The sequence below is a fragment of the Dipodomys merriami genome, unplaced genomic scaffold (assembly GCF_024711535.1).
Source record: "Dipodomys merriami isolate MVZ:Mamm:240054 unplaced genomic scaffold, mDipMer1.0.p SCAF_19, whole genome shotgun sequence".
NCBI classification, from domain to species: Eukaryota; Metazoa; Chordata; class Mammalia; order Rodentia; family Heteromyidae; genus Dipodomys; species Dipodomys merriami.
Genome location: NW_027203270.1, coordinates 196,126 through 211,391, shown reverse-complemented (window position 1 = coordinate 211,391; position 15,266 = coordinate 196,126). Strand labels below are relative to the sequence as shown.

The following is a 15,266-nucleotide window of genomic DNA, read 5'->3' as shown; positions in this document are numbered from 1 at the left end:
ACTTGAGCCTTTGTAGATTTTGGCAAGGGGACGAGTCCTGGGAGCAGTCCCCCATGGTTATGGAGAGATGATTGTCTCTGGTAGAAATGATAGGGACTGCAACTGAGCAAGGAGTCAGTCATTGTTTGAGGTCTTTGTCCTCCACGGTGAATTGTCCTCATAGTTTTGCTCACTGGAAGCCAAGCCAGCTGCCTGAGGTAGAATTTGCAACTCAAACAGGAATTGCTCACCAGGATGGTTTGCTATTTTCAGTGTCACAGACCTGTGCCCTGGAGACCTATATTTACAAGCCACTTTCCGCAGGACTTAACCATAGGTTTATTTTTAAAGCTGTGCTCAGAACCACGGGCCAAAAAAAGACCTTGGCAAGTCCTTGAGTCCATCCTCACATATTTGAGAGGGTAACACTGAAGCTCTACCCCAGAGGACCTTTGTCCAAGACATGAAGGACAGCAGGAACTTGTCCATTCTGCTGTGGTTGGTTCCCTCCCCTCTGGAACCCACTTTCCACATGGTCCCCTCATATGCTGTCTTGTTGGCCACCAGCCAGAATGACACAGGGGACTGTGACACACAAGAGCCAGTACCAAGAGCAGAAGGACAATGTAGTCAGTGTGCCGAGCACCCTTTACGTGATGCTGTTGATCCAAGGGTTGATCATCAGCCCACCGAAAGTTCTTAAGTCACCTGTCTCCTAATGCAACTATATTCTGAGATACTCACAGTTAGAGATTTATGGGAAGGGGAGCACAGTTCAATGTGTAACAACTACAGACACTAGGCCTCCTCAGGACCATCATTTCCAGACCACAGAACAGCTCATTTCTCAACCCTGGTCCATATACCATGAGCCAGGAGAGACTGGGAAATTCAAGACATTGAAAATAAATATATGTACACAGGGCTGGGCTGGAGATGTTGCTCAGTGGGAAAGTGTGCACTTAGCATGATCCCCAGTACTTCACCCAATAGAAAATAGGACTGGAGGCATGACTCAGGTGGTAGCATAATTAGCAAAGCAAGCAAGCCAAGTGAGCATGAGGCCCTAAGTTTGAACTCTAGATAGACAGACAGGCAGACAGAATTGTTAGGGTTTGGATTAGAGGTTTTAAAATAATGCTCATATATTTTAGTAACAGCATGAATATTTCCATTTTGGAACTAGGACAAAACATATTACTTTTATAATTCCAAATATAACATGTTTAATTTTAGCAACATTACAGTTATTTATAATCTGGCTCATGAATTTATCACATATAGCCTGTAAAATATTCCAGTTCTGTTATTATTTATTTTACTATTACTATTTATTACTAGGGTTTGCACACAGAGCCTGTGTTTGCTCGGCTAGTGCTCTACTGCTTGAGCCACCCCTCCAGCTGAGATTTTTGCTGATTATGTCAGAGTTGGAGTTTCCCAGACTTTTCTGCCTATATGCCTTTAAACCATGATCCTCTAGATCACAGCCTTCTGAGTAGCTAAGATTACAGATATGAGCCATTGGTGTCTGGGCAGTTTATACATACATATATATATATATATATGCATATGTGTATATATACATATATGTATATGTAAGTATATGTTTATACATATATATAGTTATAATAAAATATTCATAGCATACAACTTGCCTCCTTAACTATTAATCAGTGTACACACTTCAGTGGTGTCAACATTCACACTACTAGCCAGGCACTGTGACCCATACTTGTAATCCTAGCTACTCAGGAAGCTTGGATCCTGAGTACTGATAGTCTGGATTAAGATTATGTATAAAGTAGACATTCATGGAGCAGTCAGTCCTCTGGTGACTTTTCTCTCCATCCCCAGTTACTTCTTCATACTAAATTACATGGAAGACATTTTCTCCACTTTTAGGCTTTCATACTTATTGCTGAGTGAACTTCATGTACCAGGTAGTACTTCTGGCAGTGGTGAGTGCTCACATTTGTTTACCATACTTCTGCAATCTTGGGCATTGTTCTTAAAAAAAGCTTCAAATAAGGAGACACCATTTTTTAAAAGTCAAGCAGTGGAGAAAGCTTTATGATAGGTTTTCATCACTCCCTGTTCTAACCCCCAGTTCTGTCCCTTGGAGACAGTTACTTCTAATGTTTTGGGGGTTTATCTCCTAGTCTCTAAATAATGTGCTTGTCCTGACAGTTTATTCTCATGCACACAAGCATGTACGCATGTGTATGCATGTGTTCGCGCGTGCATGTACACACACACATACACATACACACACTTTTATGTGACTTTTATTTCCTGTTGGGCAGTTAAGGTTTACATTCCCCTGTATCACAGATCTGGCTTTCCATATCAATTTCTTAAATTGTTGTGCTCTCTATTTTATTCCTTTTAAATCTCTCTGTACTTGACAAGGATAAACTGGTTTTCTCTTGACTATATTAATGCTGAGGACTGGAATTCTCTTACCCCTTCTGTTCCTTCCTTTTCTGTACCTCTGTGTCAACTGTACCTCCTTCCCTCATGCATCCATCCATCCATTCATCCACCCACCAACTACCCATCCATCCAGCCCTTTTCCCTCTTTTTTTCTTTCCTCCCTTCCTTACATTTTGAAAGTAGATGAAATTTGCATTAGTTCTGTTCTGCAGTTATCACTGTATGTCTTCTATGCTTTGTCCATAGGTTGATTCTTAGAGCTCAAAGCCAACTAAGTCCTTCTGTGGTTACTTAAGTATCATCCCTTGAAGATCTAAGTAATGGAATTATATTTCATTCTCCATGGTTCTAATGTCAAAATACTTTTTCCACACAAAGGAAAATTTTCCTATTGCCAAGGACAAATGAATCCTGTTTTCTTGCATTCTACAAACTATTTAATCATACATGACTTTAATTTGGATTTCGTAGACTATCTTGTTTTTCCTATCATAAAATCATCTGCCTTCATGTCTTCCAGTTTACTTTTCCCATCTGCTGTTTTGACTGGTGCTTTTATCTTGGAGCCTGCTGAATTCTGACTTGGAATTTCTGTGTCCTAAGCCTCCTGAAGGCCGACACCCTGAGATTTCTTCTTGCTGAACTTGGGTTTAGTTCTGGCATTTCTTGTTGGATTAAGTTTTTATGCCTTATTTTTTCTGGAGTGCATCCTCAAAGAACTTTCTCCGAAGAGCAGATAACATCATGTTTTATATCTCAACGATTTTATTTTGTTTCTGTGTTCACTGCTACACTCCTATAATAAAACTTTTAGATTCCTCCAGGTATTGGCCACTACCTTAGTTTACTAGGGTAGTTTACTAAGCCAGGTGCTGATGGGTCACAGCTATAATCCTGAGTAGCCAGGATCCCAGGCCTGAGCCTGGCATCTGGTTTGGTTTTGTTTTTTAATTTAGGCATTCTGTGTGCCTAAATTTGTCCGGCTGGGACAAATTGTTTTCAAAACACAGATTTATTCTAATGTTTTGGTGACCCTGCCATTTATTTCTCCCCAAGGTCTCTTGCCCTAAATTCCCAGTAGGTGGTTTTTCTCCCAGTAACTTAATGCAACTGATTTGATATCCATTGTTGGCTGCTGAGCAGAGCTTGTGGTAGTTGGCCTTCTTGCAGGTCTTTCCTAGCAGGTCTCAAGACCTGCCAGGACCCACTTCCTCCAGGAATTATTTCCCTGTGATGCTACTCAGTGTGTTCTCCTACACAGCTTAGTGGTATAGGGGAAACTTCAGAGAAAAGTTAATAATTTCCCTTGTGACTTCAAGACTTGAGGAACTATGGGCATTTTTAGGATCAGCACATAATAGCACTTTTCTTTTTACTCAGAGTAAAATTAATCTTACAATGGGATGCTCTACTGCCAGTATTTTAAGCTGCAATCACACGTAGCTATAGTAATACAAACGCCAGGTAGAATGGCTTTGGAAAGGGTTGTTTTCTTTTCTTTTTCCTTTTTTCTTTCTTTTCTTTTTTCTTAAATGTTGTAGTAATGAGGATGTCAGGTGTGACATCTCTACACCACCTTTGTCAGTCTTTCATGGTTACAGAGTGGCTGCTGATACTCATGCCATCATCTTTGCACTCAGCATACAAAGAAGAGAGCCTGGCAGCTATTTTCTCAAGTGTCTCTGCAGCACACTGTTGGATGGCCTAAGACCAAGTCACGTTCTCCTCTAGTTTCAGGGGAACCTGGCACAATATAGACCTTCTACTCTCTATAGTAGGAGGTCAGGACAATGAGGGAAAACCAGAAACCCTTCAAACTGTTGGTTTGTTGACTCAGTGATGGTCTGAGGGTATAGTTTGGTTCCTACTCACCTAGGGTCTGCCAAATACATCAGAATCACCCGATGAGCAGGTTAACACATATGCATGGTGTTAAAATGCCCACTGCATTGTCACCCATAGTGTCATCATGCTGGCACACATAGCAACATCATACATGGCATCAAAATGCAGTGGGAAAACAAAGAGGCCTCCTGTGGGAAAAGAAGCACATGACTTTGAAACACGCACGGCTGCCTCCACAACAGAGTGTCCAGTCAGTTTGTTCCAAAATAGGATTTACATTTCTTATCCTAATTGATTTCCACTGATACTGCGTGGGCCATTTCTGTGGCATTCTGTACTCAGGCATGATTTAAATCAGCAAGGCTTAATTTTCTCATCATTAAGAAAGGCTATCTACAAATTCAAGGTGATACCTATCAATATTCCAACCTCATTCTTCAAGGAAATAGAAGAGGCAATCCAAAAATTCATATGGAACAATAAAAGACCCCAAATAGCAAAAATGATTCTTAACAGAAACAACAGTGCTGGAGGAATATCAATACCAAATTTCAAACTCTATTACAAAGCCACAGTAATCAAAACAGCTTGGTACTGGCACAAGAACAGACCTCAAGACCAATGGAAGAGAATTGAATACCCAGAAATGAACCCACAGACCTATAGCCATCTAATCTTCAATAAGGGAGCTAAAAAAAAAAATAGAATGGAAGAAAGACAGCCTCTTCAGTAAATGGTGCTGGCAAAATTGGTTAATCACCTGTAGAAAAACTAAAGCTAGATCCTTATATATCACCCTGCACCAGAATCGACTCCAAATGGGTCAAAGACCTCAGAGTCAAAGCAGACACCCTGAAAACATTACAGGATGGAATAGGAGAAACCCTAGGTCTCCTTGGCTCAGGCCAAAATTTTCTTAATAGAGACCCGGAAACACAACAAATCAAAGAAAGGTTGGACAAATGGGATTGCATGAAGTTGCAGAGCTTCTGCATGGCAAAGGATATAGCTAGCAAGATCAATAGAAAGCCCACAGATTGGGAGATCTTCACTAGTCATACAATGGATAAGGGTCTCATGCCTAAAATATACTTGGAACTTAAAAAAATTAAGTCCCCCAACAACAAATCCTCAAAGAAACAACTGTCCAATAAATAAGTGGGCTAAAGACTTAAAGAGACACTTCTCTGTAGAGGAAAGAAGGATGGCCAATAGACACATGAAGAAATGCTCAACCTCTCTAGCCATAAAAGAAATGCAAATCAAAACAACATTGAGATTCCACCTCACTCCAGTTAGAATGGCTATAATCAAGAAGTCTAATAACAACAGATGCTGGAGGGGATGTGGCCAGAAGGGAACCCTGCTGCATTGTTTGTGGGAGTGTAAACTTGTTCAACCACTTTGGAAAGCAATATGGAGGTTCCTCAAAAGACTCCACATAGAGCTCCCCTATGACCCAGAAATCCAACTTTTGGGCATTTACCCAAATGATCACAATACCATACTAAAGCTACCAGCACAACTATGTTTATTGCAGCATTATTTACCATAGCTAAGATATGGAACCAACCCAAATGCCCCTCAGTAGATGAATGGATCAAGAAAATGTGACACACACACACACACACACACACACACACACACACACACACACACACACACACACACACACACACACACACACACACACACACACACACACACACACACACACACACACACACACACACACACACACACACACACACACACACACACACACACACACTGGAATTCTATGCCTCCATCAGAAAGAATGACATCACCCCATTTGTTAGGAAATGGAAAGACTTGCAAAAAATTATATTAAGAGAAGTGAGCCAGGCCCAAAGAAACATAGGTCCCATGGTTCCCCTAATTTGCAATAACTAGTATATGTCTAGGATAAGCAGAAAAGGTCAAAAGCCATGTACATATGACCAGGTAAGGAAAATCAACCCCAAGATAGGGATACAAATGTTTTTTTTTCTTTCTTGCTATTGTTTCTAATGTATTTACAATGTACCATGTGATTTTTTTTGTTGCTTTGTATGTTCCTCCCTCATGGTATAACCCCTGTTTTTACTGTATTTGATGTCGGTCTAATTTGGGGAGGGGAAGGGAAAAAACAAAATGTTTAAATAGGGATACAGGTTGACCCATTGTAAAATGAGATGTACAAGACACTGTTGAACAATGAACTTTACAATCTGGGGCAGGGAGAGTGTAGTTGTGGAGGTGAAGAGGGAAGGGATGGTAGGGGAAAAACAAAGGAGGAGGCAACAATGCTTGATGAGAAATGTACTCATTACCTTGCTCATGTAACCGTAACCCCTCTGTACAGTATTTTCACAATGAAAAATTTACTAAAAAAAAATCAAAAAGAAAAGAAATGGACAAAACAGCTGGTTACTGGTGGCTCATCCCTATATACCTACCTCCTCCTAAGGCTAAGATCTAAAAATCACAGTTGGAAGCCAGTCTCATCAAGAAGTCCATGAGACTCTTACCTCCAATTAACCACCAAAAAGCTTGAAGTGGATTTGTGTCTCACATGGCAGAACTTTAGCCTTGAGAGGAAGAGCTCAGGGATGGGGTCTAGTTCCTGAGTTCCAGGACTGACACCAAAAATAAGCCAATAAACATATGGTCCTACATTTGCATAACAACTTGTACCTCGTGGCCCCTTCTCACTAAAGCCCCAAGCATGGCTTTGACCTAAGCCTTTCCTCACTTGCACCCTCTCCCTATTGCCCACCCCTATTGCTTCCTCCAGCGGCCCTCATGGTGGCTGATGACTGAATGAATATCTGGGCATGTAAGCCTCTTGGTGACTCTTTCTAGGTTGGGGCATCTTACTGTACACACCCCATCAAACAAGGACCAGGTGCATGTCCCATAGGAGTGCTGCATGGAAGACCCAGGAAGGAGCTTGTTCAGGTTGCAGAGTGACAAATGGCAGCTCTACCTTGTCTGCCTCAACTGAGCTGCACGATGTACAAGCAGGACTTTTGAATCTTTGTTTTGAAATTTCTTTTGATCTTTTAAACTTATTACTGTAATTGGATCTTCCTTGGTTGAAGCCACACATATTAAGCCTGTGAGTAAGACAGGCTGACTCTTAATTAGGTAACCCTCTGGCTTCCTTGGCTGACTTCGCCTGTCATACCAGTGAGGCCTGCCTGCTTGGCGCTTGGGCTTAATGAATGGGTTTTTGGTGCTGAGGACACAATCCCCAGATGGCATCTCAGGAGAGATTTTCAGAGTAAATATGAGCTGGGTGCTCATGGCTCACACCTGTAATCCTAGCTACTTTGGAGGCTGAGATCTCAGGATCACGGTTCAAAGCCAGCCTGGGTAGGAAAGGCAACCACCAGAAAACCAGAAGTGGCATTGTGGTAGAGTACTAGGCTTAAGCAAAAGATCTCAGGCACAATGACGAGGCCCGGAGTTCAAGCCCCATGACTGACAAAAAATCAAATCAAATCAAACAAAAAAAAAAACAGTAAATATGCTGCCATAGTGATTATTTGATCCAGCCCCCCATTTTCTAGTGTGTGTTCAAAACAACCAGTGTTTGACTATACCATAGTTACCAATTGGTGGCCATCTGAAATGTTTTCCTATTGTTGTAGATTAGGAAATGACAACTTAGCTCAAATCAAACCACCTCATCATTTTAGGACTGCTGAGAACCATTAATGTTTCAATGGAGTCTCTTAATAGGCAAGATAAAATTCAGCATTTTGCTAATTCATTTGTGCAGATTTTTTTCTACTGTCTTATGAATCTATTTTTTTATGAAATACATTTTGGGAAATGTAATCCTGGTGACAATGACAACTCTTTGTGGGTGTGTTGATTGTTCCCTTGAAGCTCCTAAGTAAGACAAGGCACAATTTTTAGATCTGTTTGCCGAGATTCCTTTTTGGCTTTTAGTTTGTTGAGTTAAAAAAAAATTAAAATAAAATGATAAAATAAGTCTTGACTTGTACCCTGATGTCACTTTCACAGTGCTGTCCATCCTGAAGAGTCACTCATCCCTGGAGAATGGTGGCCCAGTGCTCATTGTAACCATGCTGAATCCCCACCCCCACCCCCGTCTTCCTCAAAATAGCCTCCATGAAGAGCTGCTTTGATTCCTGTGGACCAGCCACCATGGCTTGGGGTCCCAGCAGTCCTAGGAGTCAGGAAGGAGGCACTCTCCAGAGTAGATACTCAGTTGTGACTTGGCCTACCATTTCCCCAGCTTCCTTCTGGTCAGGAAAACATGTTCTAGAACTGTCTGTAATCCATTTGACCTTCAAATCATGTTATGATCCCCTTTTTTTTGGGGGGGGGGTATATGTGCTGGTACTGGGGCTTGACTCAGGGTCTATGTGAGCTTTTTACTCAAGGCTGGTGCTCCACCACTTAAGCCACAGCTCCACTATTGGCTTTTGGCTGGTTCATTGGAGGTAAGAGTCCCGCAGACTTTTCTGCCCAGGCTGGTTTTGAACTTTCATCCTCAGATATCTCCTGAGTAGCTAGGATTACAGATGTGAGCCATTGAAGCCTGGTTTCTTTTCTGTTTTGAAGTCTTTCATTTGAGCTTGTTGAACTGGGATGACTGTGGTAAGAGTTTCTTGTCTTAACCTTCATTATAAAGAAAACATTTTTAGAGGCTGGAGGTATAGCTCAAGTGGTAGAGCATCTACATAGCAAGCACACGGAGAATTATTATTTTATTTTTGTCAGTTATGAGGCCTGAACTCTGGGCCTTCAGCTCTTCAGCTCAAGGCTAGTGCTGTACCACTTGAGCCACAGCGCCACTTCTGGGTTTTTCTGCTTATGTGGTGCTGAGGAATCAGACGTAGGGCCTCATGCATGGAAGGTAAGCACTCTACCACTGAGCCACCTTCCCAGCCCCAAGGAGAATATTTTTAACATGTTTCCATTAAGAGTAAAACTTACAGGCCCTTGAAAAAAATCAGTGCTGGGGCTTAAACTCAGGGCTTCAGCATGTCTCTGAGCTTTTACACTCAAGGCTAGCGCTCTATCACTTTGAGCCACAGATCCACTTCCAGTTTTCTGATGGTTAATTGGAGATAAGGTAAAACGGACTTTCCTGCCCAGGCTGGCTTTGAACTACAATCCGCATATCTCAGCCTCCTGAGTTGCTATAGGCACTCTGAAAAAAAAAATCGAGGATTTTCTTAATTTTTTAAATTTCTTTTGTAAAGAACCTTGGTCTTACTTGTCTACATTTGTTTCGGATGATTCATTCTTGTTCCATCAATCTGGGTTTCTGTCTTCTTGCCAGTGCTACACCTGCTTGATTTAATTTTAGAGTATATCTTAAAATGGGATCATGTGAATCCCAAACCTCATCTTCCTTTCCACAAATGGTTTTAATTATTCTGTCTTCTTTACACTTTGATTTCGTTTTTGAAGTCAGCTTGCTTATATCTACAGAAAATCCCATTAAAACTTTTTTTTTCTGGTGTTGGGGTTTGTACTTTGGATCTCACACTTCCTAATTTCTTAAGGAAATCCTTAGCCCGTTTGCTCTTGGGTTGTTTTGAAATATGGCCTCACACTTTTTCAGCCAGGTGGGTCTTGGAATGTGATCTATCTACCACCTCTCTCCACCCAATTTCCTGAGTGTCTGGGATTATAAACATATAGAGAGTACTACCATCTGAAGCTTCTGTTGAGATTTAGATTGGGATTGCATTTCTCTATGGTCAGTTTGGGAAGAACTGATATCTTTACCATGTAGATTTTTTGGAGTCTGCAGACAGAGTATATCCCTCCATTGTTTAGATCTTTTGTTATTTCTTTCCAAAGTTTGTGGTAGTAGTCCAGCCTGCAAGCTGTTTATGTACTTGGATAGATCACTGCCTAAGAATTATATATTTAAACAATTACTAAAGATATTTTAATAATTTCATTATCCATGGATTCATTACTAAAATGTGGAAACAGGTCATTCTTCTATGTTTGTATTACCTCATCCATCCTTGCTAGATTCATAGTAGTTGCAGAAGTTTTCTACATAATAAACATTGGGCTGTCTATGCACAAGGACCCGATACATGGTTCTCAGACCTTGGTGATAGTCATTTGCATTGGTTGTCAGGACTCAGGATTGTCCTGAGCTTTTTGTTGTTGTTGTTGTTGTTGTGTTTGTTTGTTTTTTGGTTAATTGATCCCCTCTTAGATTTCTGTCTTTGCTTATTTATTTTGTATATGGAAAGCTGCTTTATTCTGCTACTTGACAAATTTATATCTGAGAACAAAAAAAGGGGAGTGTATGTGTGTGTGTTATCCTTAACCCAGGTCTTTATCTGTGACAAGAAAGTCCAGACAGCCTTGTTTGCTGGGATGTTGGTTACTTAGGATGCCCAATAAATTCCACAGTTGTCTGCATATCCTCTTTTAGGAGTTTCTGGTACTGATTTCTGTTTCTTTAGAGTTTTCACAAGAGAACAAAGAAAAGGATAGAGAATAATTATGACAACTGAGTTCTCATGTACTAATTTACTGATGTGTTTCTCAATTTTTTCTTTAGGGCAGAGAAGACTGAAGTTCTGAGCGAAGACCTTCTTCAGGTAAGGCTGTCACTTGCCCTTACCTTGCTTGTAGACCCCGGAGACTTCATTCCCACAGTTAAGCCAGTCTCTTGGCTGTTTCTGCTGCAGTTGTTTCATGACAGTGCTTTTGAATACAGCTGGCTGTCCATATTTGCAAATATATGTGAACTCTGTCTTCAATCAACTGTAGATCAAAAATGCTGGGGGAAAAAAATATGCATCCATAGTGAACTCATTCAGACATTTTTCTCATACTATTCCCTAAACAATAAGTATAACAGCTATTTGCATAGTACTTACTTTGTAAGTATATACCTTGTGTTTACCTTGTGAGGTATTATAAGAAATGTAGAAGTGATTTAAAGTATATAGAAGGGTGTGTATAGGCTATGTACCAGTACACATCTTGTTTTATACATCTGGGGCTTTAGCATTCTGGATGGGGGTTCCCGAAACCCCTCCCCAAGATGCCTGGGGGGAAGACTGTCCTGATGTAGGTAATTTTGTTGGGAAAGATACAGCAGAAAGCCGTGGCCAGTCCCTCTCCATCACTCCAGCTGTGGATGCTGCCTTCTTGAAAGACCTGATCTCTGTGGAGACACAGGTTGTGATGGTCCAGCCTCTGAGTAAGGCTCACCAAGGCCTTTCCCCATCTGTCTGTAGGTGGAGAAGCGCCTGGAGCTGGTGAAGCAAGTGTCCCACAGCACGCACAAGAAGCTCACCGCGTGTCTGCAGGGCCAGCAGGGGGCAGAGGCTGACAAGCGCTCTGTAAGTGCCCTCCACTACCCTCCACCACCCGCAAGCCTCTGGAAACTTGCCAGGGTCCCATTCCCAATCCTAGAGCCTTGTTGGTTCTGGCTATTTATGTCACAGTTAAGTGTCTTGGAAGGGTCAGACAAGCTTCCCTGCTTGCTGCTGCACGGGTAACCCTTCCCTTCCCACGTGCTTGGCTCATTAGCTCTCCTCAGCCAAGGGAGATCCTTTCCTTTGCCTTCCCAGAGTGGGAAACCAGGAAGATGACAAGGACATGTTTAAAATCCTACCTCAAGGGAAGCTTCATCTCTGATGCACATCTTACCCCTCATTGCGCATGTTCATAGATTTCTGTCTCAACAGCATCCAGAATGTTATGGGAAAAATTACATCATGGTTTGAGAGGTCCCAAGTACCTGTAGATGTTCTTAAAGGTTGGCTTTACTATATGAGACAGTAAAGAGAATCTGCTAAATAAAAATATCCTAATGGCTTGGTTCATTACCTGCATGGGTACTACCAGGTGTTGTAGAGTGTGGTTCTGTTTAACAGCCTCTTACTTCCCCCTATCCTTTGCCCCTCTCAATTTCATCAAAGATGAAAAGACAGTTATACACATTCACTTGGTTTTTATTTCAAGAGGTCTACAATCCAGGAGGGTTTTCTTCTTTCCTTGAGTTGATATTTTGACCTGGCTTCTGTGCATGTGGCTCTGATCCTCCAGTTCACACCAGGATGTCTGATGACTGTTACAATGCACCTGATTCTTCCTCTGTCTCCTGTGAAGTACAAACACTGTTCTGCATGCTCTGTGTCTCATTCCTTTTCCCTCCCTAACCCTGGCTCCTTTGTCTATATATCTCTTTCTTTCTGTCTCTCTATGTCTCTCTTTCTTTTGTGCTGGTACTGGGGCTTGAACTAACATGAGGACTGGGGCACTGACCTTTATCTTTTTTGCTCAAGGTTGGTGCACAATTACTTGAATTACCTCTACTTCTTGCTTTTTGGTGTTTAATTGAAGATTAGGATCTTAAAGATCTTAAGGATTTTCCTGCCCTGGCTGGCTTCCAACCATGATCCTCAGATCTCAGCCTCCCAAGTAGCTAGGAATACAAGTGTGAGACATTAGCACCTATCCTGGTTTCTTAATATATATTGAAATCTCCCTCTTCAAAATGCTCAGAACCAGGAGTGTTATATCTTGGATTTCAGATTTTTGAATGCTTGCCTTTCTATAATGAAATATCTTATCTTGCCTTTCTATAATGAAATATCTTAGGGCTGAGATCTAAGTCTAAACATGAAATTCATCTGTGTTTTGTTCACACCTAATACACACGGGCTGCAGGTCACTTTGTACTACATTCTTACTGCTGCTGTGTTTTGACATAGACCCATCGCATAAGGTCAGGTGTGGATTTTCAACTGTGGCATTACGTCAGTGCTCAGGAAGCTTTAGATTTTGGAGCATTTGAGATTCTCAGCCTCCATCCTCAAATCAGTTGTGTTGAGATGTCTATGAAGCCTTCACATGAAATGTGAAAATGTATATGCAATTAATTCTCCATGTGTCAGGAATTTCAGCACTATCTCAGTGACCAGAAATAGCACTCTTATCCTGCCGATAGTGATTTAGACTAGATTTCTTATGTAAGAGGAGAATAGGAAGAATATGAATTATATTTCCAATTTTTACTCCTTTAATATAAGTTAATAGCCGGTTAGTTGATAGGACTCCACGCAGTGATGACTGGCTTCTGAAGCCCTAGTGTGTTTTCTAAAGAGGTTACATTCAGCAAAACACCTAGTGAACAAAAATGTTTCTCCACCTTATTTAACAGATACTAGGAAGTACCGTGTCTGCCATGTAAGGCAGTGTGCTATTTTAAGAGCTGAGTGAATTCAGCAGGATCCCCATCCTAGATGCTCAAGACTAAAGTAGTGTGAAGCAGGCTTTGCACACAGCATTCATTAGTGACTTAGATTATGTGCCATGCTAGAACAGCTCTCTAACAATCCAGCAGCAGGATGTTTCCATGAGGAGCTGCGTTGAAGGATACGTCCAAGATGGCAGCACCAAAAGGGTACAGATGTTTCCATATCAGAGGCCAGCATATACCGAGTTCCAAGACCCAGTTCCAAGCATAACATCATGGAGACAAGAAAGGTGACAAGAGTGACTAGACTGTGGAGGGCAGGGAAGGAAAGTGTCAGAAGATGAGACAACAGGGCACTAGGTAACACTTCGCAGAGGATTTGGACTTCATCCCTAAGAGCAATGGAAAGCCAGGGTTTTATTAGGAAGTAACGTGACTGTGAGCTGCTAACTGGCAGTGGTAGAAATGGGTCAGTTAGATACATCGGGGATGACCTATGCAACAGTTGTGAGAACATGAAGATGAAGAGAGATCAACACACCCTACAGATATTGGAGGCAGAGTATTCAGACTTGACCTTGGAATGGATGGGAGTATGACAGGGGAGGAAGGTTTCCTGGGCTTTGGTGTGAGTGACCATTGAATCTATGAGGTTGAGCTCTTCTCCGGAGAATATGGCCTTGAGAAGACATGAGGTTTGAATCAGGAACCCAGGAGCTATAGCATTGCAAACTTTCTCAGGAAGATCTGGCCCTTTCCCCTAACCCACGACCCAGCTTCCGGTAAGCTCTTCTTCCAAGACCAAGAATTCCTCCTGTGATTTCACAAGTCCTCCTAACCTTGGCCATGAGGCTGCTGTTACACAATGGAGTAGTTCCTACCAGCTGTTCCAGTCTAAGCCCTTTCCTCCTTCACAATCCATCCTCTGAAAAATCCCAGCTAAGAGATTAGAACAGAAGTCAGGTGAGGTGAAATCTTCTGCCTGGACTCCACCAGAGCCCTCCCATTGTAGAAGAGACTCTGAACTCCTTGACTTGGTGCCAAAACCTCACAGTCATGTCTTCCACAGGTTTCTCTGAGCTTAGCGCTTGTGCCCTTCCCATCAGGTATCCTCCTCCAACTATAGTGATATACTAGTGGACATACGGAACTATGTCTCTCTTGGAGCCTTGATACTTGGTCTGGTCTCCATGTGGAATGCTCCCTCCCAACAGCTCAGGCCAGCAGCTTCTTAATGCTCAGTTATCACTCAGATGCCACCTTTTTCCCCAAGGCTTTCCCCAACCACCAGGTACCTTGGCTCCTTCTCCCCCTCCCCACCCTCCTTGACCAATCCCACGAGTCCAGCTCGTATTAAACTTGTTGTGATCACTGTTTTCTGTCACTGAGGTGTGTTATAGAAGCAGGTATCTTGTGTTTCTATTTGCTGTACTTTCAGTGCCTGCCCCATCCATGGTGAGCAGTGATTTAAAACAACAACACAACAACAACAAAACCCAGACCTGTCCTGACCGGAATATTTCAGACACAGGACCTACCTGACAGGCTGGCATGCCTGTCAGGCTATCATTTGAACCCTTCTGTTCTATAATAGGCAACCTAGCATGAGAGCTGGAATCTGACTCCCCAAAGGTAAAGCAAAGAAGCTACTACTTTCTAATTCTGTCTGAACGTGAGCACGTTCATTACTGCATAAGCCTTAGTTTCTTAATTTGGGAAATGGTGATAGCAATAATGTTTTCCTACCCAGTAGGGTTGTTTGAGAGTTCAGTGAAGCATA

General features: G+C 41.9%; 1 protein-coding gene across 4 annotated transcripts in view; it reads left to right on the top strand.

The window, feature by feature from the left end:
• The window catches only part of Arhgap44 (Rho GTPase activating protein 44), a 155,576-nt gene that overhangs the window by 67,131 nt on the left and 73,179 nt on the right, over positions 1 to 15,266 (top strand). For all 4 annotated transcript variants that reach the window (XM_070026931.1, XM_070026928.1, XM_070026927.1 and 1 more), the window contains exons 2-3: positions 10,835 to 10,874; positions 11,520 to 11,624. In XM_070026931.1, coding sequence (XP_069883032.1) covers positions 10,835 to 10,874; positions 11,520 to 11,624 — 145 coding nt within the window. The remainder of the gene's footprint in view (positions 1 to 10,834; positions 10,875 to 11,519; positions 11,625 to 15,266) is intronic.